The following is a 23,053-nucleotide window of genomic DNA, read 5'->3' as shown; positions in this document are numbered from 1 at the left end:
GTAAAACTGTAAGAAAATGAGAAATTAGTTATATATAATTATAATAGCTAGGACATGTTTTTAGGGGAAAAAAGAAAATTTTGGCATGACTTTTATTAAATTCAGGACATTGCAACAAATATATAAATGATAATTGATAAGTCTCAATTATTGCACACCATAAGTGATATAACAAACATATGTTTACCACTAGGAGCATGGAGATTACTGCACTTAAACAATTCTTTTTTCGTTCTCTTTCCGAATTTTCCCTTTTCATTTTTAAATCATGTTCAAATCTAATTTTCCCATATATTTCTTGCACCAAACTTCATTATGAATCATATTCTACCACATATATATTTTTTTCAATTTGTTCTCAATTTTTTAAATTTGGCCTGAATTCATACTTGCCTACTGCTAGTTAACGAGACCGAGCCCTGGCGGAGCCTACGCTTACGACCACGGTTTTGGAAACCCTGTAGTAGAGTATAGTCACATTGAGCATTGAAAATGACAGAGTTTGTTTTTTAAGAGAATTTTGTTTACATTAGAAATTTGTATAGACGGTCATTGTTGCCTTATTTACGTCATGCAACCCACTATCGTTCATGTCGCTGGTGAAAGTTCTGTACTTGGAAAAAATTCAGCCCATATAGGAAATTAGCCCACCTATTTTCAGCACACAAGTTTGGCCCATATAAGAATTCAGACCACCTACTTTCAGTACACATATTTGTCCCATAAAAGAATTCAGCCCACCTATTCTCCGTGAAAAAAATTCAGCCCATATAGTAAATTGGCCAACATATTTTCAGTACCCAAATTTGGCCCATATAAGAATTCAGACCACCTACTTTCAGTACACATATTTATCCCATAAAAGAATTCAGCCCACCTATTCTCCGTGAAAAAATTGAGCCCATATGTGAAATTGGCCCAACTACTTTCAGTACACAAATTTGGCCTATACAAGAAATAGGCCCACCTATTTGCCGTGAGAAAAATCAGCCCATATAGAAAATAGGCCCACTTACTTTTAGAACATAAATTTGGCCCATACAAGAATTCAACCCACCTATTTTTAATACATAATTTAGGCCTATAAAGGAATTCATCTACCTACTATCAGTACGCAAATTCGACCCATACAAGAAAACGGCCCATCTAATCTTAGTACACAAATTCGGCTATAGGGGAAGGTGACCCACCTACACAAATTCGGCCTATACAGGAATTAGGCCCAAAAAGAAATTGGCTAGCCCATTTTCTCTACTCGAATAAAGCCGTGGCCAACCTTTTTGGGCAGGTCTAATACGCGACCGATCGCTCGCCCCTAGCGCCAGCGATCGGATTTTTTCTATACAGTACCCTTTCTCTCTCTCCCTACACACACACATACATATTTTTTTAGGTCTACAAAAATTTATACATATAAATTTTAAACATATAAACTTTATAAACATAAACTTTAGATATATAAACTTATGTATATATCTTTATACATGCAACATATACACATTTTAGACATGCAAACTTTATACATATATATATATAATTTTATACCCATAAACTTTATACATGTATATATATAATTTTATACCCGTAAACTTTATACACATAAACTTTATACATGCAAACTTTATATATATAAAATAAAAGAAAACATATACACAGGAAATGGGCCGGTCCATGTATCTTATATACCAAAAACGGGTTTTGGAGGTGTTCGCGCGCACTTGCTCCGCGCGAGCGCGCGAAATAGCCTTTTTCGAACCTTTTTCCGTGCATAATAAACAACATACGAATTCAGCCCACATGCAAATTGTTCCGTAAACAAATTCAGCCCAATTGGCCCATCTCATTTCCGTAACAGAATTTAGCCCATCCATAAATCTGGCCCATCTGCTTCCATGGAAGAATTAAGCCGAAAAACAGATTCGGCTTACATATTTCCCATGAAAGAATTGAGCCCATCCTCTTTCATGAAGAATTCAGCCCGTTACTTAAACTAGCCCATAAATAAGTTTGACCCTCCTCATTTCCGCTAATACAACCCATAAATTTCATTTCCGCTAATACAACCCATAAATTTAACTGGCGTACATCCTTTCCATGAAAGAATTCAGCGCGTCTCTTTTCAGCATACTAAACTTACCGTATTACTGAAAATGGCCCAAAACAAGCCCATGAATGAATTGGGCCGAGTCGAATCCAGCAACAGATTGTAGTCCATAGAGCTCGGTTCAACCTGTGGCCTGTGGCCATTCCGTTCACAATGACGGGCCCACCTACTCTCAGATCCGCTTCCTTCCCTCATACACGAAATTGGCCCATCTATTCTCAGTACACAAATTCAGCCCATAAGAGAATTAGGCCTACCTATTTTCATTGCACAAATTCGACGCATACAGAAAATTGGCCCACCTATTTTCCGTGCACAAATTCAGCCCATACCAGAATTAGGCCCACCTACTTTCTGTACAAAAAATCAGCCCACACATGAAATTGGCCCACGTACTTTCTGCACGCAAATTCAACCCATACGGGAAATTGGCCCAGGTACTTTCTGTACGGAAATTCAGCCCGTGTAGGAAATTGGCCCATGTACATTCTGTACGGAAATGCGGCCCGTGCAGGAATTTGGACCATGTACTTTCTGTACGGAAGTTCGGCCCAGTTTTGCTATTGCTTGCATAGTTGGTTTCGTAGTGGGACAGAGAAAAGAATTATATAACTATCTGATCATCTAGCTTGTTTCGTAGTGGGACAGTATAGTCGCATTGAGCATTGAAAATGACAGAGGTTGTTTAATTAAGAGAATTGTGTTTACATTAGAAATGTGTATAGAGGGTCATTGTTGCCTTATTTAAGTCATGCAACCCACTATCGTTCATTTAGCTGGCCAAAGTTCGGTATTTGAAAAAAATAATTGTCATAATCAAACCGTGCATTTTGACGCTAAAAATGAGCATATACCTTTGGGCTAAGTCCATTATGTCTTGGTGGTTTCTCCATCAAATTTGGCCCACCTACGTTCCACGACAAATTCAGCCCATCAATATATTCGGTCCACCTTCGACCCAGGTCATTCTATAGCAGAATTCAGCCCATTCATAGATCTGGCCCATATGCTAATATGCCCATGTAAATTCAGTTAGTTTATTTCGGTAAAGGAATTTAGACTATTAGTACATTCGGCCTAACTCATTCCAGTAAAGTAATTCAGCTCGCACCTAAATTCGGTCCACATCTTCATTTGGAACGAATTCAGTCCACAAACTCCTGGGAACCTCTTTCATGAAGAATTCGGCCCGTTAATTAAACTAGCCCATAAATCTAATTGGCACACGTCCTTTCCTTGAAATTCGCATTCAGCCCGTCTCTTTTTGGCATACTAAATTCACCCTATTTTCAGTGCTCAAATTTGAGGCATACAGGAAATTGGCCCACCTACTTTCAGTGCACAAGTTTAGCCCATAAATAAAATTGGTCCACCTATTTTCTTTGTACAAATTCAGCCCATACAGTAATTAGGCCCACCTATTTTCTGTACACAAATTAAGCCCATGCAGAAAACTGTATGCAAATTCGGCCCATCCATGAAATTGGCCGTCCAATTTTCTGTACTCGAATTTAGCCCATAAGATAAATAGGCCGACTTTATTGCCGTGCAAAAGTTAGGCCCATTACTTAAATACGCTCAATTCACTCCGATGAACATATTGGGCCGATACATATTTTCGGTCCACTTATGACGCAATTAAAAAGCCCGTAAGGAAACTCAGCCCTCAGAAATAGTGGCATAAGGCCAGATCCAGGTTCGGAACTGCTCCCTCGACGTGAGGGCGAGACCACGAGAGCATGGCGGCGGCGCCGCCGCCGCCCCCGCACGCATCCATGGTGGACGGTGGTAAGGCGGCCCGCTATGCCTGCTCATCTCGCCGTTTCCTTTCCCGAATTACTTACCGTCATCTCTTTTTTGTTTTGCCTCCGTCGGTCGTTCGGTCCACTCGTCTCTCGTTCTCTCCGGCCGGCCGACCGCCGGCGGCGGCGGCGCGTGGAGATTGACGCCATCTTCTGTACCGAGAGGACATGCCAATTTTTGCCAAGCTGAATTTGCAGACCACTCTTCTCGCTACCTACGTCTCGCAGTTGATTGTGCCAAGCTCCTGAACAACGACGGGAATGGCGTGGCGCCATCAGCACGGAGATCGAGGCACCTAGAGGTCAGGGTCATGTTGTTTATGCCCAGAGTGAGTCCTCCGGTGGACATGGAGCTAGCTAAGATGCAATGGCGATAAGATGCATCAGGTTCAGTTGTGCTGATTACCTGATTACCCTGGGTGGCGATTTAAAGCATGCTTACAGGTTTGTGTTACCCCTCCCGGTATAATTCTTCGACTTAAATAGGAGTCGGGCGGAAATCTAAAACAAGTCATTTGATGATAAAGACCAAGCTAGAACCGTAGAGAGCGCTCTATATTGATTAATATCTTTGAACAAGCAGATGTGATGTTGTACGAGTTTGTTTGACAGAGAAAAGAATTATATTATATAATGATCTGATCAAATAGCTAGTATAGTCGCATTGAGCATTGAAAATGACAGAGCTTGTTTAATTAAGAGAAGTGTGTTTATATTAAAAATATGTATAGATGGTCCTTGTTGGCTTATTTACGTCATGCAACCCACTAGCATTCATGTAGCTGGTGAAAGTTCTGTATCTAAATATAATAATAATCATAATGGAACCGTGCATTCTCACGCTAAAAATTTTAGATTGAAGTGCATCAGCGGTCTCTAAACTTGTGTGCATGTGTCATCTATATTCCTGAATTCTCAAAATGCATTTTTAGGTCACCAAACTTGTCCAGAGGTGTTATATAAGTCTAAATAGACTCTGATCCACTCTATCCGCTGACGTGGCATGTCACAGTGACACCTACGAGAAGAAAGAGAAAAGAAAAAGGATGAGAGAGAGGTACTGACATGTGTGACCCACTTGGCCCCCACCAACACGTAGGCGCCACCATGTTATGCCACGTCAGCGGATAGAGTGGTCAGAGCCCGTTTGGACCTATATGACACCCCTTGACAAGTTCGGGAACCAAAAAACCTATATGACACCCCTTGACAAGTTCGGAAACCAAAAAATGCATTTTGAGAGTTGAAGGACCTGGATAACACAGAAACCGCTGGTGTACTTCACTCTAAAAATGAGTATGAGTATGTAAATGTAGATTACCTTTGGGCTATGTCCATTATGTCTTGGTGGTCTCTGGATCAAATTTGGCCCGCCTACTTTCCTCGAATAACTCAGCCCATAAGTATATTCGGTCCACCTTCGACCCAAATCATTCCACAGCAGAATTCAGCCCATCCATAGATCTGGCCCATGGAAGCGGCCCATGTGTTTTCATGGAAGAATTCAGCCGAAAACAGATTCGGCCTACCTATTTCACGTGGAAGAATTGAGCCTATCTATACATTTGGTCCAGCTAATTTCAGTGAAGGCCCTTAACCCATATGTTAATTGGGCCCATGCAAATTCTATATCTGCCCCTATATGGATTGGGCCCAGTGATTTTCGGTAAAGGAATTTAGCCGATAAGTAAATTCGGCCCAACTCATTCCAGTAAAGCAATTCAGATCGCACCTAAATTTGGCCCAACACATTTCCGCCAATACAGCCCATAAATTTCACAGGCACACATCCTTTCCACGAAAGAATTCAGCCCATCTCTTTTCAGCATACTAAATTCACCCTATAACTCCAAAAACGAGCCCATGATTGAATTGGGCCAACTCCTTCTCAGCGACACATTGTAGTCCACAGAGCTCGGTTCAACCTATGGACATTCGATGCATAATGATGGGCCCACCTATTTTTAATACATAATTTCGGTCCGTAAAGAAATTAATCTACCTACTATCAGTGCGCAAATTCGGCCCATATAAGAAAACGTCCCATCTATTTTTACACAAATTCGACCCGTGTAGGAAATAGGCCCACAGCCAACCTACTCTCCGTGAAAAAAATTCAGCCCATATAGGGAATTGGCCCACCAATTTTCAGTACACAAATTTGGCTCATACAAGAATTTAGCGCACCTATTTTAATACATAATTTCGGCCCATAAAGGAATTGATCTACCTACTTTCAGTCGCAAATTCGGCCCATACAAGAAAACATCCATCTATTTTTAGTACACAAATTCAGCCCATACAAGAAAACGACCTATCTATTTTGAGTACACAAATTCAGCCTGTAGAGGAAATAGGCCCACCTATTCTCTGTGAAAAATTTCAGCCCATGTAGAAAATTGGATCACATATTTTCAGTAGGAACAAGTTCGCTTTAGATTGCTCGAGTAGTCAGCGAAGTATCAAAATCATCCTGCAATACTAGAAATGTTGGCCCTTAAAATTACGATAACCATTCAAATCAGGTCCCTTGGCAATATTTGAGGGTGGTTTTGCTGATGTGACATCTCAATCAGCAAAAAATACATTAAAAAATCATGGGATCTACCTATCAGTTGCCAAGTTTTTAAAAAAATACTCAATAAAATATGAGACCCAGATGTCACCCTAATAAGAAAAAAAAATCCCCCTCTCTCCCCACTCCATCGAGGCTGGTGGCTAGACCGCAGGCGGCGGCGGCAAGCGCGGGAGTGGGCGCGAGGCGGCGACGACAGTGGGCGCGAACTTCGGGAGGCTCAGGCGCAGGGCAACGGCGGCGGTGGGCGCAGGCTTGGGGCGGCGTCGGCGACTCATTTTGGTTGCCATGTCGAGTGGCTTGCTGGGGTGGCTGTGCGTCCGGCCGGGGCTGTGGCGGCTGCAGAGGAGGCGGAGAGGGGCGCGGCTAGTGCTGCGGGTAGGGGAGAGGCGGGCGGCGGAGGCGGGGAGGATGGCCGGGGAGGTGATGGTGGAGCACGCGGGGCGCCTCGTCGTGGGCTGCGCCACAGGCTCTGGCTCGGCAGCCCGGTGCCGGTGCTTGCCATCAAGGACTGGCTCGAGGCCGGTGCCACCTACATCGGCCTCCCCGTCGACCGTCTCCCTCAGGCGGGGACGTCATCACCGCGGTGTCAACTCACTTTTCTTCTTGCATTGCATAGTGATTCCAACGAACACCTATATATATTGAGAAGCAGATTTTGTGAACTAGCTAGGCTCTGCTGCCTATGGCGGACCTCGCGTTGAGCACCGTGCATTAGCTTCTGGGCGTCATCGGCAAGGAGGTGGAGCTCCTGGCCGGCGTCCGCGGCGATGTGCAGTTCATCAGGGACGAGATGGAGAGCATCAACGGCCTGCTATGCCACCTCGCCGGCACCAAGGAGTGTGCCAGGGACCACCAGGTCGGAGCTTGGATCAAGCAGGTCATGGAGCTCGCCTACGACTCCAACAACTGCGTCGAGAGGTACGCGCAGACGCGCTCAGGTGGCCCCCGCCGCTGCAAGGGCTTCCTCGGCCGCTGTCCTGCCATGGGCGATGGTGGTCCGCCGCCGCGTGGCCACCCGGATCCGGCAGCTCAAGGTCCGGGCGCGCGAGGTCGGAGAGCTGCAGCAGCGGTACGACGTCACTGTCCCGCCCAAGACCTACGGTGGCGTTGTCATCCCAAGCCTGCGCCCGCCGTTGCCATCCCGCGCCTGAGCCGCCCCACGTTCACGCCCACTGCCGTCACCGCCCCACGCCCACGCCCGAGCTCGCCGTTGCGCCCGTGGCCGAGCCACCCTGCGCCCACGCCCGCGCTTGCCGCCGCCGCCCGCGCCCTCGCCTGCTGCCGCCGTCGCCTGCGCTCCAGCCACCGGCCTGGATGGGGAGGGGGCAGGGGCGGGCCCACCATAATTCATGGGTATTCAGATGCATACCCAATATTTTTAGCAAAAAAATTCATATATATACTGCATATGTACATCTATATTCAAAAAAATAAAAAGAAAACCCAATTCAGTCCAAACAGGCCAAAAATAGCCTTCTTGGGCTATTTTCTTATTTTTGACCCCTCTCCCCTAGAGCCCACGGCCCATTTGGCCCAAAAATTGCTAACCCTAGTTGGTTGGCTGCTGCAGTGCTCCTGACTCCTCCCCTCCCGTGGTCTTGTTCGGCTGGAGGCTGGAGGCAAGGCGGCGGCGGTTGCTGGTTCCAAGAAGACGGCGGCGCTGCGGCAGCAGGCGAGGCCGAGGCGGCTAGGCAGGGCGGGGTCGCTGGTCGCGGGCAGCCGGGTAGGCGAGGGCGAGCCGGCGAGACGGGAGCCGTCCAGCTAGGCAGCCACCGCCCGGAGCCGGGAGCGGACGAGGCAAGGCGGCGAGGCCGCCGAGCGGGCGAGCGGGGAGCCGCGAGCTGGGCTGCGAGCCGGTGAGCGCCCGCGGCCGCCGGCCGAGGTAGCGCCGCACGGGCACGGCCGCAGCGAGCTGCGAGCGGGCTAGCGGCAGCGGGAGCCGGGAGGGGGCGACGCCGCGACGGCCGACGGGCGACCGGCCGTCAGCGCCTCAGCGGCCAAGGCGGCAACGCCGGCGTCGCGGCGAGCCGGCGAGGCGAGCTGCAACCTGCAGCCAGCCATCCCCGTCCTGCGTCCAGGTCCAGTACTCTATCCTCCACTATTAGCAAGCAGAAGCTCCAAATTGGTTGATTTCATTTTTGTTATTGAAGTATGATTCCAAGCTGAATAGTTGATTGATTTCATTTTGTTATTGAAGTATGATGGCATGAACTATTAATTTTTATTTTGTGCACAGTGCATTGCCAATTTCTTCAGTTAGAACTTAGAATGTTACAACAATTGAATCATAATCTATTGAAGATTGATGGGTCATTTTATTTTCACTTTAGGTCTCGAAATGAAAAGGAGGAGGGGGCCTGCTGTTGATCTGAAGGCATTTTTGGAAAGACGTGATTCAAAGAAGACAACTCAAAATGAAAATCGAGGTGAAACTCAAGGTGAGGACAATCTCAATAGCAACCCTTCTTTTGATCACAGTCAGATGCAATTGGTGGTTTATCAAGGTAATAATGAGAATGTGAGAGGTGGTGAGACAAGCACATTGCCACAAGATCCAGATATTGGTGACATTTCTATGTCAAATGGTGAATCTGAATCTAGTGATGAAGATAATCATGGTGGCATATATGGCATAGAGCGTGATCCTGCAATGAGGACCCCCAATCTCAAGATATGACATTAATGATCAAGATTCTGTTAGAAGGGCATATATTGCATTGGGGCCATGTCAACCAAAGATGAAGGCGACAGATTTTCCGCAACAGAATTGTGGAGGTATGCGTCACTTTCTACTAAAATGGTTTGATGAGTTCAAATGGCTTGAATATAGTGTGCATAAAGATGCTGCATATTGCTTTGTGTGCTATTTATTCAAAGATTGTGATCATGGTGGAGATAGTTTTGTTAATGGAGGGTTTAGAAATTGGAACATGAAAGTTAGATTCTATAAGCATGTTGGTGCTATTAATAGTGCTCATTGTGAAGCTGAAGAGAAATACAATTTGTTTATGAAACCTAAATCATCCATCTGTGAGTCATTTGCATCAAATACTGCACAATACAAGGCCCAATATGAAGCTCGCTTGACATGGTCACTTAAATGCAAAAGATTCCTTCTGTGCGACAGGGGTTGGCTTTTCGTGGTCATGATGAGTCAAAAAATTCAGAGAATAGGGGGAATTTTAGGGAGCTTTTGCAATGGTTGGCTGGGAACTTTGGAGAAGTTAATAAGGTGGTTCTAGAAAATGCACCTGCCAATTGTCAGATGATAGACCACAAAATTCAGAAACAACTCATTGCATCATGTGCTCATGAAACAACTAAATTCATCATAGAAGAACTTGGTGATGAGTGTTTTGCAATTCTTGCTGATGAGTCCAGTGATGCCTATCAACAACAACAATTGGCTCTTTGTTTATGTTTTGTCAATAAAATAGGAGAGCCCATTGAGCGGTTTCTTGGTTTTGTCCATGTTGAAGACACCACATCATTGACTCTTAAAGAGGCAATCAAGTCTTTGCTTATTAAATACCAATTGCATTTAGCCAAGGTACGTGGACAAGGATATGATGGTGCTAGCAACATGAAGGGTCATGTCAATGGTTTAAAGCAACTAATTATGGAAGAGTCCTCTTCTGCTTATTATGTTCATTGCTTTGCTCATCAGCTTCAACTAACTCTTGTAGCAGTTGCTAAGGAAAACACTGATTGTGCCTGGTTTTTTGGGCAACTTGCTTATTTGTTGAATGTTCTTGGGATGTCTTGTAAAAAGATTCGTATGCTTCGAATAGCTCAAGCTGAGTATATGATTGAGGCATTGAAATTGGGTGATATTGAAACTGGACAAGGTTTGAATCAAGAGATGGGCCTAGCAAGGCCAGGTGAGAAATTGTCTACCTCTATTCAATTCTTTTATTCTTTATAATGTACCACTTTTACTTACTTTAACATATCTTCCTAGGTGATACATATTGGGGATCTCATTATAGAATTGTAATACATGTTATGTCTCTTTATCCTTTTATCAAGAAAGTGCTTTTTAGAGTTGGGAAAGAGAGTAAAGGGGCTGAGGCTATAGGAGCTCAAACTATGCTAGAAGTGTTTGAATCATTTGAGTTTGTTTTCCTTTTGCACTCGATGAATGAAATTTTTGGACATACAAATGACCTTTGCAATGCTTTGCAAAGGAGGGAGCAAGATGTGGTGAATGCAATGGATCTTCTGGAGTTTACAAAGGTAGAATTAGATATTTTGAGAGAAGATTATGGATGGAAAGAATTTCTTCAGAAAGTCACTTCTTTTTGTGTGAAGCATAATGTTAAGGTTATTGATCTGGATGCTAAGTATAAGCCTATCCAAAGAGCAAGGAAGTTCTACAAGGATGCATTTAATTACCATCGATTTCATGCTGATATGTTTTTAGGTGTTATTGATAGGCAACTTCAAGAGCTTAACAACAGGTTCGATGAGGTAAACACAGAGCTATTGAGGTGTATGGCATCTTTTAGTCCAACCAATTGTTTCTCTGCTTTCAATATTGAGAGTTTAGTTAAGCTTGCTGGATTCTATCCTCATGATTTTACTTCTGAAGAAATGAACCAACTCCCATTTCAACTGAACCGCTATTTCAGTGATGTAAGTACAAATGAAAGCTTCACAAATTTGAAAAGTCTAGCAGACTTATCTAAGATGCTTGTTACAATACAGAAGATTGTTCGATATGATCTCATTTATAAACTTCTCAAATTAGTTCTTGTTCTCCCTGTTGCAACTGCTGGTGTTGAGAGGATCTTTTCTTCCATGAATTATATCAAGAACATGTTGAGAAGCAAGATGGGCCAAGAATATTTGAATGATTGTTTGGTTCCATTCATTGAAAGGGAATTTTTCTTGCAAGTAAAGGATAAGGACATCATAACATATTTTCAAAATATGGAGCGTCGCAAAGTTGTTCTCTAAATGGTAAGCATTTTATCGTTTGTTATCCTTTACATATTTCACATGTTTTCACTTTCTATAAGTTGAACAATGTTATGCTTTTGTTATTCAATGAAATATGACTTTAGGCTCAATTTGGTATATTGTGTTATATATTGTACAATCACTTAGTGTTTAATGTTATATAAGATAATTAGTGTGATTTTGGATATAAAATTTTTTTTACACCGTTACATTTCGAATACCCAAATTTCAAATCCTACGCCCGCCACTGGGAGGGGGGAGTGGGGGATTTTTTAATATTTTTTTTGCTGATTGGGATGCCACGTCATCAAAACCACTCTCCAATACTGTCGAGAGACCTGATTTGAACGGTGTTCGTAACTTCGAGGGCCAACATTTCTGGTATTGTGGTTGAGGGATGATTTTCATACTTCATGACAACTTAAGGGACCCAAAGTGAACTTATTCCTTTTCGGTACACAAATTTGGTCGATACAAGAATTCAGCCCACCTATTTTTGGTACATGATTTCAGCCCACCTATTTTTGGTACATGATTTCAGCCCACCCGTACAAGAATTGATCTACCTACTTTCAGAGCGCAAATTTGGCCCATACAAGCAAACGGCCCATCTATTTTTAGTACACAAATTCCGCCCATCCATAAATCTGGCCCATGTGCTTCCATGGAAGAATTCAGCCAAAAAACAGATTCGACCTACCTATTTCCCGTCAAAGAATTAAGCCCATCAATACATTCGGTCCAGCTAATATCAGTGAAGGATCTTAGCCCATATATCAATTAGGCCCTTATAAATTCAGTTAAGTATTCCTGCCCCTAGATGGATTGGACCCAGTTACTTTCGGTAAAGGAATTGGACAACTAGTAAATTCGGCCCAACTCATTCCAGTAAAGTAATTGAGATCGCGCCTAAATTGGGCCCAGTTACTATCAATTAAGCCGACGGAATTAGCTTATAAATCATTTTATAGAGGTAGCATATAAATCAATAAGGCAAACGAATTTAGCATATAAATATATTTGCCATACGGTTGAAAAAATTCAGGCCATCCAAAATTATGTCCAATCAGCGAACAAATCGAATTCAGCCCATAAAAGAAATTGGCTTACCTATTTTGAGTACATACGTTTAGACCCACCAACTTGCAGTACACGAATTCAGCCTAAATGTGAAAGTGGCCCACCTATTTTTAGTACATGAAGTTGACCCATACAAGAATTTGGCCCACCTATTTTCAGCCAACAAATTCGTCCCATCTATTTCCATTGCACAAATTAGGCCCATAAAAGAAATAGGCCAACCTATACTCCGTGAAATTGGTCCACCTTTTTTTAGTACACATATTTGGCCCATAAGAGAAGTCAGCCCACCTGTTCACCGTAAGAAAATTCAGCCCACCCACATTTTTCCGTACATAATCAACAGCATACGAATGCAGCCCACACACAAATTGTTCCGTAAACGAATTCAGCCCAATTGGCCCATCTCATTGCACAAATTCAGTCCATACTGAAATTAGGCCCACCTACTTTCAGTTCACAAATTCAGCCCATACAGAAAATTGGCCCACACACTTTTTTGAGCAAATTTGGCCCATCAAGGAAATTGGCCTTCCAGTTTTTTGTTCTCGAATTTAGCCCATAAGATAAATAGGCCGACTTCATTTCCGTGAAAGAATTAGGTCCATGACTTAAATAGGCCCATTTCCGACGATGAATAATTGGGCCGATAGATATTTTCGGTTGGAATAAGTCCACTTTGACTCCCTTGACAGTTTTGAAAGGTGTAAAACCAGATATTTCAACCTTAAGCCGTAAAACCGGATATTTAACCCTCGAACTATTAAAACCAGTGCAATTTGACTCCCTTGACAGTTTTGAAAGGTGGTTTTGCTGACGTGGCGGTGTTGACCTAGTCTTGACCTAGAATTAACAAAATATCATTGGGACCCATCTGTCATTCACACACAAAAATATGTTGCGGGACCCACTGACAAGTGAGATCCACATGTCATAATCTCTATTTCTTTTTTCTCCCTTCTCCCTTTCTCGCTTTCTCCCCCCTTGGATTTAAAAGTGAACCATTTCAAGTGCAAAAATTGTACGGATGTGATGGTTGTGACACGCAGCGTAAGATTGGCTTGTGCTTGTGCAAGCGAGCTGTTCCTTTGCCTCGCGTCAACGGACACCACGCCGAAGCGGCCCATCCCACTCAGCCGCGAGAGCACAGCGAAGACGAGCTCCGACACGTCGCACTCGGCGCGCACCGCCACCCTGATGCTCACCTCCCCGGACCGATGGGACGCCGACGAGCCAGCGATGGCCACGTCGACACGTACCCTCTCCGACGACTCCTCGCCGCTGCCACCACCGAAGGCTGCGGTCTGTTGGGGCTTGCCGGCAATGGCATGCATGGCGAGCTGCGCCTCTAGTTGTCGGTTCTTCTCCTCGAGCTCGGACACCTGTGATATCAGCTTGTCCATGTACTCGGTCGTGTTGGCGAGAACCGCCGCCTTGTCCACGGATGATCGATTGGTTGATCGAAGTTGCAGATCGCATTGAGAAAATAGTGTAATTAGAGATGAGTAAGCGATGCTTGATCTTGATTTCTTGTACCTTGGATCCGGGTGGGAGCAAATGCCCTGAGTGTTTGGAAGCTGTCGTTGATCCACTCTCGTCGGCGACGCTCCGAGATCATGTGGTGCAGCTGGCTGCTGCTGGGCGGCGGAGGGGGGCGGCGCGGCGGCGCGCGTGTCTTGCTGGTGCGCTGCCCACAAGCTCCTGGTTGTGCGTTGCTGTGTGCACGCTGGCCAGGAGCGAGACCGCTTCAATTGTCGTCGACCGCCACCACTCCGGCCCACTCGTGCCCGCGACAGTCGCCGCGGCCCCGCGCCCTGGACCACCACTGCCGCCTCCCCGTGGTCGCATCCGCAGCTGATGTCGCCCAGTGCCTGCGGTCGTTGCCGCCGCCAATGCCTGCCCGCAGCGCCCCACCATTGCTCCACCGAAGGGGGAGAAAGAGATAAGGGAGGAAGAAGAAGGAAGAGAGAGGATGAAATGTGGGCCCCACTTGCCAATAAGCGCCACGTCAGCGAAACCACCCTCCAAAACCGCCAAGGGAGTCAAATTGCACCGGTTTTAACAGTCCGGGGGTTGAAATATCCAGTTTTATAGCTTAGGGTCATATATTAGATTCGGCCATTTTTGAGGGAGTCAAAGTGGACTTATTCCTTTCCGTGAAATAATTTGGCCCGTGACTGAAATAGGCCCATTTCGGACGGATGAACAAATTGGGCCGTTAGATATTTTCGGTCCACTTATGACACAGCTAAAAAGCCCAAAAGGAAACTCGGCCATCAGAAATAGTGACCTAAGGCATCTAGGTTCGGAAAAGCCGCCTCGACGCGAGGGCGACCACGAGAGCATGGCGGCGCTGTCGCCGTCGCGCGCAGCCACCACTCTCGTCTCTCGTTCTCTCCGGCCGCGGCGGCGGCGACGCGTGGAGATTGACACCATCTGCTGTAGCGAGAGGACATCCCAATGTGTGCCAAGCGCAATTTGCAGACCACTCTTCTCTCTTACGTCGCTACCCACTTCTCGCAGATGATTGTGGAGGAGATAGATCGATCGGTCGAGTCGTCGCTGAACAAACTACGGGAATGGCGGGGTGCCATCAGCACAGAGATCGAGGCAAATACGGCACCCAGAGGTGGTCATGTTGTCTGTCCCCAGGGTGAGGCTGAGGCCGACATGGAGCTAGCTAGGCAAGGCTTAGCCATGGCGATAAGATTCATCGGGTTCAGTTGTTCTATTAAAATTACGATTACACTGGGTGGTGATTTTTGTTGCAACTTCGCCTCTCTCTTCTTCGGTTAACTAGCTACTGTCGCTGTAGGCTTGTGGCAGCTTAATTGTTTTTCAATTGATCGGTACGAAAAAAGTCAAACGATATATTTGTAAATAAATAATTTATAAATAAAACTTTTATATGTATGTTTTTAATATTCTAAAGGACGTGATAAAAAATAAACTACGATGAAAACTATAAAATTACGATTGAAAATTTAAATTTTGGCTTATTATAAGCATAATTATTAAGTGAAAAATGTGGCCGGAGGAGTGCTGAACGGTGGACAAGATCAATTCTGTAGTACTGCACAGATGCCCAATGCATTGAATATTTGTGCTACCCCTCCCGGTATAATTCTTCGATTTCAATATAGCCGGGCCAAAATCTGAAACAAGTCATTTGATGATAAAGAGCAAGCTAGATAGCATAACTAATTAATTTCGAGAAACGTTGAGATCGTTCTATATTGATTAATATCTTTGAAGAAGCAGCTATGATGATGTACGAGTTTGTTTGACAGAAAAAAAATATAATGATCTGATTAATAGCTATTATAGTCGCATTGAGCATTGAAATTGACAGAGCTTGTTTAATCAGATTATATAGCATCTGATTATATAGCTATAGGTGCATCATGACGGGCCTGTGGTAGAACAGCTACGTCTCAGAGTCGCTTCCTTCTGTCCTACACGAAATTGGCCCACCTCTTTTCAGTACATAAATTTAGCCCATAAAGGAATTAAGCCTATCTATTTTCAGTGCACAAATTCGACCCATACAGGAAATTGGCCCAGCTATTTTCAGTGCACAAGTTCAGCCCATACAGGAAATATTCGGTGCACAAATTCGGCCCATACAATAAATTGGCCCATCAATTTTCAGTGCATAAATTCGGCCCGTAAAGGAATAGGACAACCTATTTTTAGTACACAAATTAAGCCCATAAAGAAAATTGGCCCACCTAATTTCAGTACACAAATTCATCTCATACAAGGAATTGGCCCGCCTATTTTCAGTACATAAATTTGGCCCATACATAAAATTGGCTCATGTACTTTCACTACACAAATTCGGCCCATTCAGGAAATTGGCCCACCTAATTTTAGTGGAGAAATTCAGCGCATACAGGAAATTGGCCAGCCCATTTTCTGTACTCAAATTTAGCCCCCAAAATGAACTGGCCACCTTTGTTCCGTACACTGATTTACAGGAGACGAATTTGGCCCATACAAAAAATTGGCCCACCTACTTTCCATACACGAGTTTAGCCCATCCATGAAATTCGCCAGCCTCATACTAAAGAATGAATTCGACCCATTAATAAAAGTAGCCCATGTTGTTGTTACCCAAATCGAATTCATCACATAAATGAGTTACCCGGCTTATTTCCGTTGAAGAATCAGGCCCATATGACAGCCCATAAACAAAACTGCCTACCTCATTTTCACGACAAAAAATTCGATCCATGAATACAATCGACAAATTATTATCCTTTAATAAAATTTAGCGCAATAATAAAATTGTTCCACGTCATACATGCGAAGGAATATGGGCAATAAAATAAATTGGCTCATCTCTTCTCAAACGTACAAGGCTCTCATATAAGAAAATGGCCTATTCTTATTTCGGCACATAATCTATTTCGTAACGTAAAAAATGGCCTCTCTCTTTGACATGAAGAAATTCGTTATCCGAAGGATTCTCAGCCATATATATGATTGTCCGACGTACTTTCCGTGCACGAGTTCATCTCATCACTAAAATTGGCCCACCTATTTGGCCATCAGTTCATTTTAGCCCATCGGTTACACACACAATGAATTCATACCATTGTATAATTCATTCAAGTCATTTCCGTTTTGAATTTAGCCCATAAAAGAAAATAGGCTGACTTCATTTCCGTGAATGAATTAGGCCCATGAATTAAATAGGCCCACTATAGATCAATGGATATTTTCGGTCCACTTATGACACAATTAAAAAGCCCATAAGAAACTCGGCCCTTGAAAATAGTGACCTAAGGCCCAGCAATCTCTGGATCAAATTTGGCCCACCTATGTTCCGCGACGAATTCAGCCCATCAATATAATCGGTCCACCTCCGACCCAGCTCATTCCATAGCAGAATTCAGCCCATCCATAAATCTGGCCTATGTGCTTCCATGAAGAATTCAGCCAAAAAATAGATTCGGCCTACATTCGGTCCAGCCAATTCAGTAAAGTATCTTACGCCATATGCTAATTAGGCCCACGTAAATTCAGTTAAGTATACCCGCCCTAGATGGATTGGGCCCAGTTGCTTTCGGTAAAGGAATTTAGAAGATAAGTACATTCGGCTCAACTCATTCCAGTAAAGTAATTCAGATCGCACCTAAATTCGGTCCAGAATCTTCGTTTGGAACGAATTCAGCCCATAAAGAAAATTGGCCTACCTATTTTCAGTACACAAATTTAGCCCATAGAAAAAATTGGCCCACCTACTTTCAGTAGACAAATTCGGCCCATATTGAGAATTGGCCAGCCCATTTTCTGTACTCCTATTTAGCCCACAAAATGAACTGGTCCACCTTTGGTCCGTACACTAATTTACATGAGACGAATTCAGCCCATACAAGAAATTAGCCCACCAACTTTTCATACACGAGTTCAGCCCATCCATGAAATTGGTCAGCCTCATACTAAAGAATGAATTCGACCCCTTTTTGTGCGCCTCTACAACAATTCCATCCAAGTTAGAACGGAAGCTGCACGTAACGAAAACTGGTTACAACAAAACAAAACTGTACATTTCCATCTTGCTGCTTCACATCAGGATTGAAAAGCATGCTGAATAGTGAATAGGCTGTAGGACTCTAGTAATTAAATTGTTCGTTCTTGTTTTCTTCAGTCAACAAGCTAAGCTAGGAGTTTTCCCAGTTCAGTTACCGGTTCAGCCGTCTGATGCAAAGTAGAACAAGACTAATAACTACTGACGTTACCGGTTCAGTGTTGGACTTGTATTTTGTTTTGCCTAGCCTACGTGTGGACCCATCAGTTGGCCAATTACTGATAAAACAAAAAGAAATATGGCTAAAATTATTATATTTATGTTCTTAGAGACTTAACGTCTAAAAAACCTACGATAAAAAAAAAGAACAAATCCAAAATTAAGTTTTAGAGTTTAAATTTTAGCAGTACCATATGTGTTTTAGGGCAAAAGACGGGACCCTAAATTGAGAATTGAATTGGTTTCCAAAATTAATCAGTAGTCAACATATCATTTGTTATAGTAATATTATGTCCTAGTGTATGAGACTGAACCAGCTTGCTCTTAATTGCCGTCTCCTCCAGGAGTGGTAAATAAAACAGAATCAATCACACAATTGACAACGAAGATGTTGACGTATTGTCATAAGGATTCGAAAAGGGAAAACGAGGATTCAAAGCAGACAGTATGTATGAATGAATGTTGGTAACAAAACAGCTGAGAAATAAACAAGATCAGACTAGAAAGGAGGATCATCCTCTGTGAGCGTCAGTGGTGACGGGGCAACTTGGATACGCTGCATAAGAAAGCCGGCGTCCTGGCACGCCTTCTCCAGAAGCAGCACCTGCTCGTCGCCGTCCGGGCATAGGGCCACCACGGCGCCCCCGCTGCCGGTGAACTTGGCTGCTGCGCCCACACTCCTCGCCACCTCCACCATCTTTATGTTCACCATCCCAATCACATCGTCTCCAAACATTTGCCTATTTGGACAAAATCACCCCCCACACACATGCACGAGTCAGAACACACACTACTACTACTACTACATTTGTTTTCTTCAGCATGATTAACTGTAAATAAATCTTACCGCCGTAGGTCAAAGTTCCTGTTCATAAGCGTGGCAAGCTCCCTATAATTCTTGTCCAACAAAGCCTTGCGGCCATCAAGGGCCAGCTGCGCTATTTCTTCCATGGACGATATTATAAACTCCTCTCCATCAAGCCATCTTTGCCTAACGGTGCTGTGGACCTAGCTAACAAGAGAGACGGACATGAGTTGTTTTAGTCTTGTTTCTGGCATTCTGTTAACATGTCCAAGCAAAAAAGAAAAAGAATCTGTAATTTTAGTAACCTTGCCAGAGTCACTTGGATTATCTCCATAGATCAGATACAGAGGGGGGAGAATATTGACATCCAAAGGTGTGTACACGCCATGACCCAATGTGTCCATATGCTCCTTACCAAAATCCTTGGGGAATAATAATACACCTTAGGTAAAAGATTAACCACACTCTCCACAAAAAAGAGAGATTAGCCAACAATGGCAAAGCTCTAGGTGGATCTGTTGTACCAACCAACATTTCCAGCATACTGCTAGCTAGCATGAATTGTATGGCATACATACCATATAGACTAGCCCACCATAAACCTGTGCCACCCGATCCTGAAGACCAGCAACAATTCCAAGCTCTTTCTCGGCATCAAGAATAATATTAGGTCTGATTTCGACATTTATTAGATGTCTGACATTGTAAAAATCAAGAAGGCAGTTTAGAGCGGCACAAATAATAGCGCTTGAACCAGAAAGCCCAGCCTACAAAACAAAAGAGCCACGATAATATTAAATTCCAGCTTATCAACATCTGAAGGAAATGTCAAAGCTAGGATATATGTACGTACATTGGACAGAAAAAAATACTACTAAAAACGTTAAATCACACCAGGTTTTTAAGGGCAATGAGAAATAAGAACCTCTAATCAGCCTAGAATGTGTAAGCAGTATTGCAATGGATGATTGAACTAGAGAGACACAAAGGGTTGGTATTGGGATGCTGATCACCTCACCTGACGGGGAATATTAGTATCATATGATAAGGTGAAATTTTGTTCCTTCAGTGTGATTCCATGTTGGATACAGTGGTTATAGAAAACTTTACAGATGGCCATGAGCAACCGAACCCCTCCAAAATATCCTTCCTTTTGTAAGCGAGTCACCTAGATGTAAGGGACACAATTAATAATGCTCCAAGGAAGTTATGCGATGACAGGAAGAAAAACTAACTTATAGTCTATGCTGTAGACAGCTTGGTGTTGTTTCAAGTGTTTTTTCCATGTACACCACACTTTTCTGAAAACAGACAAAATTACATCCGTCTCGACAAATACACATGTTTTCATCCCATGGCTGTTTGACACTGTAGTACCAAATACCAAATCGACCAATCAATCAATATAAAAAACATTATTAATATGGCCATAAAATTATGTCTAGGTAGATAGATCTGCATCATGCAAGAGAAAGGGTATTTATATAATTGCATCCAATTGTGTATAAATTATGTGGAAAGACATTGTTTTTCAGAACTGTAAGTGAACTTCTATTTTTGTTCTCTTTGGCAGGCTAGCGTTGGGTGTTTCCATAGTTACAAATCAAATATAAAATTAGATACACAATATTTCACCCTGCTCCTGCTCTGTTTATATACATGCAGCACTGAAGAGGGATTTGAGTACAAAAATTCCTTTTGGTTTACTTTGATAAAGTTATTTCACAATAGAATTATAGCAACATGATCACCTTGGCCCCTGCCCTTGGAGGAAGAACTTAACAGAAGATAATAAAATAGCTTATAGTTCTCTGAGGAGCAAGGGTAATTGCATAAATTTGGGCTTCTTGTGAGGCTGTATGACAGGGCTGTGTACCCATATGCCTTTGCGTAGATGGGGTTGGCGCTTGCACCTCTGGGCCAGTTTCATTATATATACTACACTAAAAATACAAAGCTGGACATCTATTCTATTTCCCTATAGTTTACACTGGGTCTGAAGGCTTAAGTATAAAATAAGCCAGATTTGGCATTCCTGAACATTCGCAAGGAATTGCCATTTAGATACAGGTTTTGCTTGGGCTATATGTTCAATTGTTCAGCTCTAATTTGGGAGATGATACAGGCTCTATGCTTTCAATTCAGGTTTTTATGAGCGGAGTGGTGAATGATAATGCCACTATCAATGTTATCTGATCGTCCGATTAATCGCGATTAATCGGGCTGATCAGTCCCCTGACCTCGATCAGGGCATTCTAAACGATCAGGCCAATCAGGTTTCTGATCGTCCGATTAATCGGCGATCAGGGACGATCAATCGGCCGATCAGATGATACAAACAATCAGGCCGATCAGGATGTTTTGGGACAGCCTGAAAAATCTTTTGTCACTTAGAATTTTAGTTGCGCTGGCCCATTATTTGTAGGGTTTCTTTCTCTCAAAGGTAAGTACCATCTAACCTCAAATAATATCTCTATTGTTACATATTATGGTGCACACTAAATAGTATATAGAATTATTATGTTCCGGTAAATAAACTGTAATACTGTACCGATCAGCCTCGACTAATCGGACTGATCGACGATTAATAGTCTTGATCGACCTGATCGGCGCCATGGCGATCAGGTCCGATCGGCCGATCAGACAACATTGGCCCCTATGAGCTGTGTCGTCCCCAAAGTAAGAAGCTAATAAAACCAAGCCACTGCAATCTATAATAAGAGGAAGATAAGTAACTTCGATGCACCGATACGGCACAATCTTGCTGTTCCGGTATTGGATGCGTATCTGATACAGCGATACGCGCATCGACGGACGACGGAGTATCAGTGAATAATTCGCTGAAAATAAATAAAAATAATTGCCAATACTTCTGCGATACTTTTTCGATACGTGGGCTAGTAATCAATCATTCAAAAGCCCATTTAACGCTTGGCCCAACTACTAATGTACTGCTAGCTACTAGTCTAGCTCCAATCCACACTAACCCTAAACTACCTGTCCCCATCATCTGCATCGCAACACTGCGCCGTGCCACTGCACGGCCGCCAACATATTATATTTTGTATTTATATGCACAGTACTATTTGTATTGAATGGTTGCAAGAAGCAAAGTTCACAGATTGTCCTTTATAAGGTAATCCGTACTCTTATTGTTTTGCTCTTATATGGTACATTTATTTTAGTTCCATATCACCAATTAAAATCCCTCAAGATAAAGAGAGAGCAGAGACAGAATAAGACAGGGAAGAATCTTACGAGCTGCGGGAGGGACGCAAAGTTGACGAAGTCGTGCTGCGGGTGCGGCTGGATCACGATGGGGCCGCCATCGGTGGATGGAGCAAGGTGGACAGTACTCCAGAAGTTGGAGATGGTGAAGGAGAGCGCCTTGCCTCCGTACATGTCGCTGGGGTTGCCCAAGAGCCCCACACGCGCGTACGCACGGTGCTCCCACACAGCGGCGGATCCATTGTGGGACATGGCGGGTTCAGCTGAACCACCAAAATTTTTCCGGAACAAAAAAAAAATCTGTTATTAGTCTCGAGAACCTATCTAGGGTTCATGGCGCAGATTCCAGAGGAGAAAAAAAAGTGCGTGGATGGATAGAGAGATGATGACGAAAAGAGGATGTGGATGGATGGATGCTCACCGGTGAGGATGAAGGAGGAGAGCGCCCCTGCTCGCCCGAGATCAGCGCAGCCGGCCGCAGCAAGGGAGGGCGGCGGAGGGGGGCGCTCGCCGGCCGTACGGGAGAGAGACGACGGAGAAAAGAATGTGATAGGGTGAGGAGATTGACCTGTGTACGTTTCAATGGGAAAGGTGGGCACTTTGGTCTTTCTAGATTTTTCGATATACTAGAAAAATATATTTACTTGATCCTTCATTTTATTTAAAAAATTATACAAAATTATCGGTCATGCTTACAGTTTTATAATAATAAATAAAATTGTAGCAAAATAATTAATAA

At 43.6% G+C, this 23,053-nt stretch overlaps 2 protein-coding genes across 8 annotated transcripts; one reads left to right on the top strand and one right to left on the bottom strand.

Annotated features, from left to right (window-relative positions):
- Window positions 1-8,110: 8,110 nt before the first annotated feature.
- On the top strand, window positions 8,111-15,386 carry LOC102716635 (zinc finger MYM-type protein 1-like). 7 transcript variants are annotated; one of them, XM_015842026.2, is made up of 4 exons: window positions 8,111-8,562; window positions 8,815-10,365; window positions 10,446-11,446; window positions 15,050-15,386. In XM_015842026.2, exons 2-3 carry the CDS (start codon window positions 9,585-9,587, stop codon window positions 11,441-11,443), a joined length of 1,779 nt encoding a protein of 592 aa, XP_015697512.1. In that variant the 5' UTR covers window positions 8,111-8,562; window positions 8,815-9,584; the 3' UTR covers window positions 11,444-11,446; window positions 15,050-15,386. The 7 variants fall into 7 exon arrangements, with proteins under 7 accessions (XP_015697512.1, XP_015697513.1, XP_040384937.1 ...); XM_015842027.2 differs by lacking the exon at window positions 15,050-15,386 and adding an exon at window positions 13,603-13,621; XM_040529003.1 differs by lacking the exon at window positions 15,050-15,386 and having other exon boundaries at window positions 8,815-8,922; window positions 8,989-10,365; window positions 10,446-11,550.
- A 3,169-nt stretch (window positions 15,387-18,555) lies between these two features.
- LOC102700277 (glucuronokinase 1-like) lies at window positions 18,556-22,875 on the bottom strand. The gene is made up of 7 exons (XM_006662767.3): window positions 22,736-22,875; window positions 22,345-22,577; window positions 20,105-20,254; window positions 19,665-19,853; window positions 19,392-19,508; window positions 19,129-19,289; window positions 18,556-19,021 (listed from the first exon to the last, which is right to left on the bottom strand). The coding sequence occupies exons 2-7, from the start codon at window positions 22,564-22,566 to the stop codon at window positions 18,781-18,783; spliced, it is 1,080 nt and encodes a 359-aa protein (XP_006662830.2). The 5' UTR covers window positions 22,567-22,577; window positions 22,736-22,875; the 3' UTR covers window positions 18,556-18,780.
- Between the last annotated feature and the right edge of the window lie 178 nt (window positions 22,876-23,053).

Source organism: Oryza brachyantha, chromosome 11, assembly GCF_000231095.2.
Source record: "Oryza brachyantha chromosome 11, ObraRS2, whole genome shotgun sequence".
NCBI lineage: Eukaryota > Viridiplantae > Streptophyta > Magnoliopsida > Poales > Poaceae > Oryza > Oryza brachyantha.
Note: the sequence above shows the minus strand (reverse complement) of the source record. Positions and strands in the feature narration are given on the sequence as shown.

Bases quoted from the DNA above. Each gene is read 5' to 3' on its own strand.
- LOC102700277 (XM_006662767.3), bottom strand. From the start codon at position 22,566: ATGTCCCACAATGGATCCGCCGCTGTGTGGGAGCACCGTGCGTACGCG. The intron at 20,255-22,344 runs GTAAGATTCTTC...CCTTACATCTAG, and splicing joins TTGCGTCCCTCCCGCAGCTC to GTGACTCGCTTACAAAAGGA. The intron at 19,854-20,104 runs GTGAGGTGATCA...TTTGTTTTGTAG, and splicing joins ATACTAATATTCCCCGTCAG to GCTGGGCTTTCTGGTTCAAG.
- LOC102716635 (XM_015842026.2), top strand. From the start codon at position 9,585: ATGCAAAAGATTCCTTCTGTGCGACAGGGGTTGGCTTTTCGTGGTCAT. The intron at 10,366-10,445 runs GTGAGAAATTGT...ATATCTTCCTAG, and splicing joins GATGGGCCTAGCAAGGCCAG to GTGATACATATTGGGGATCT.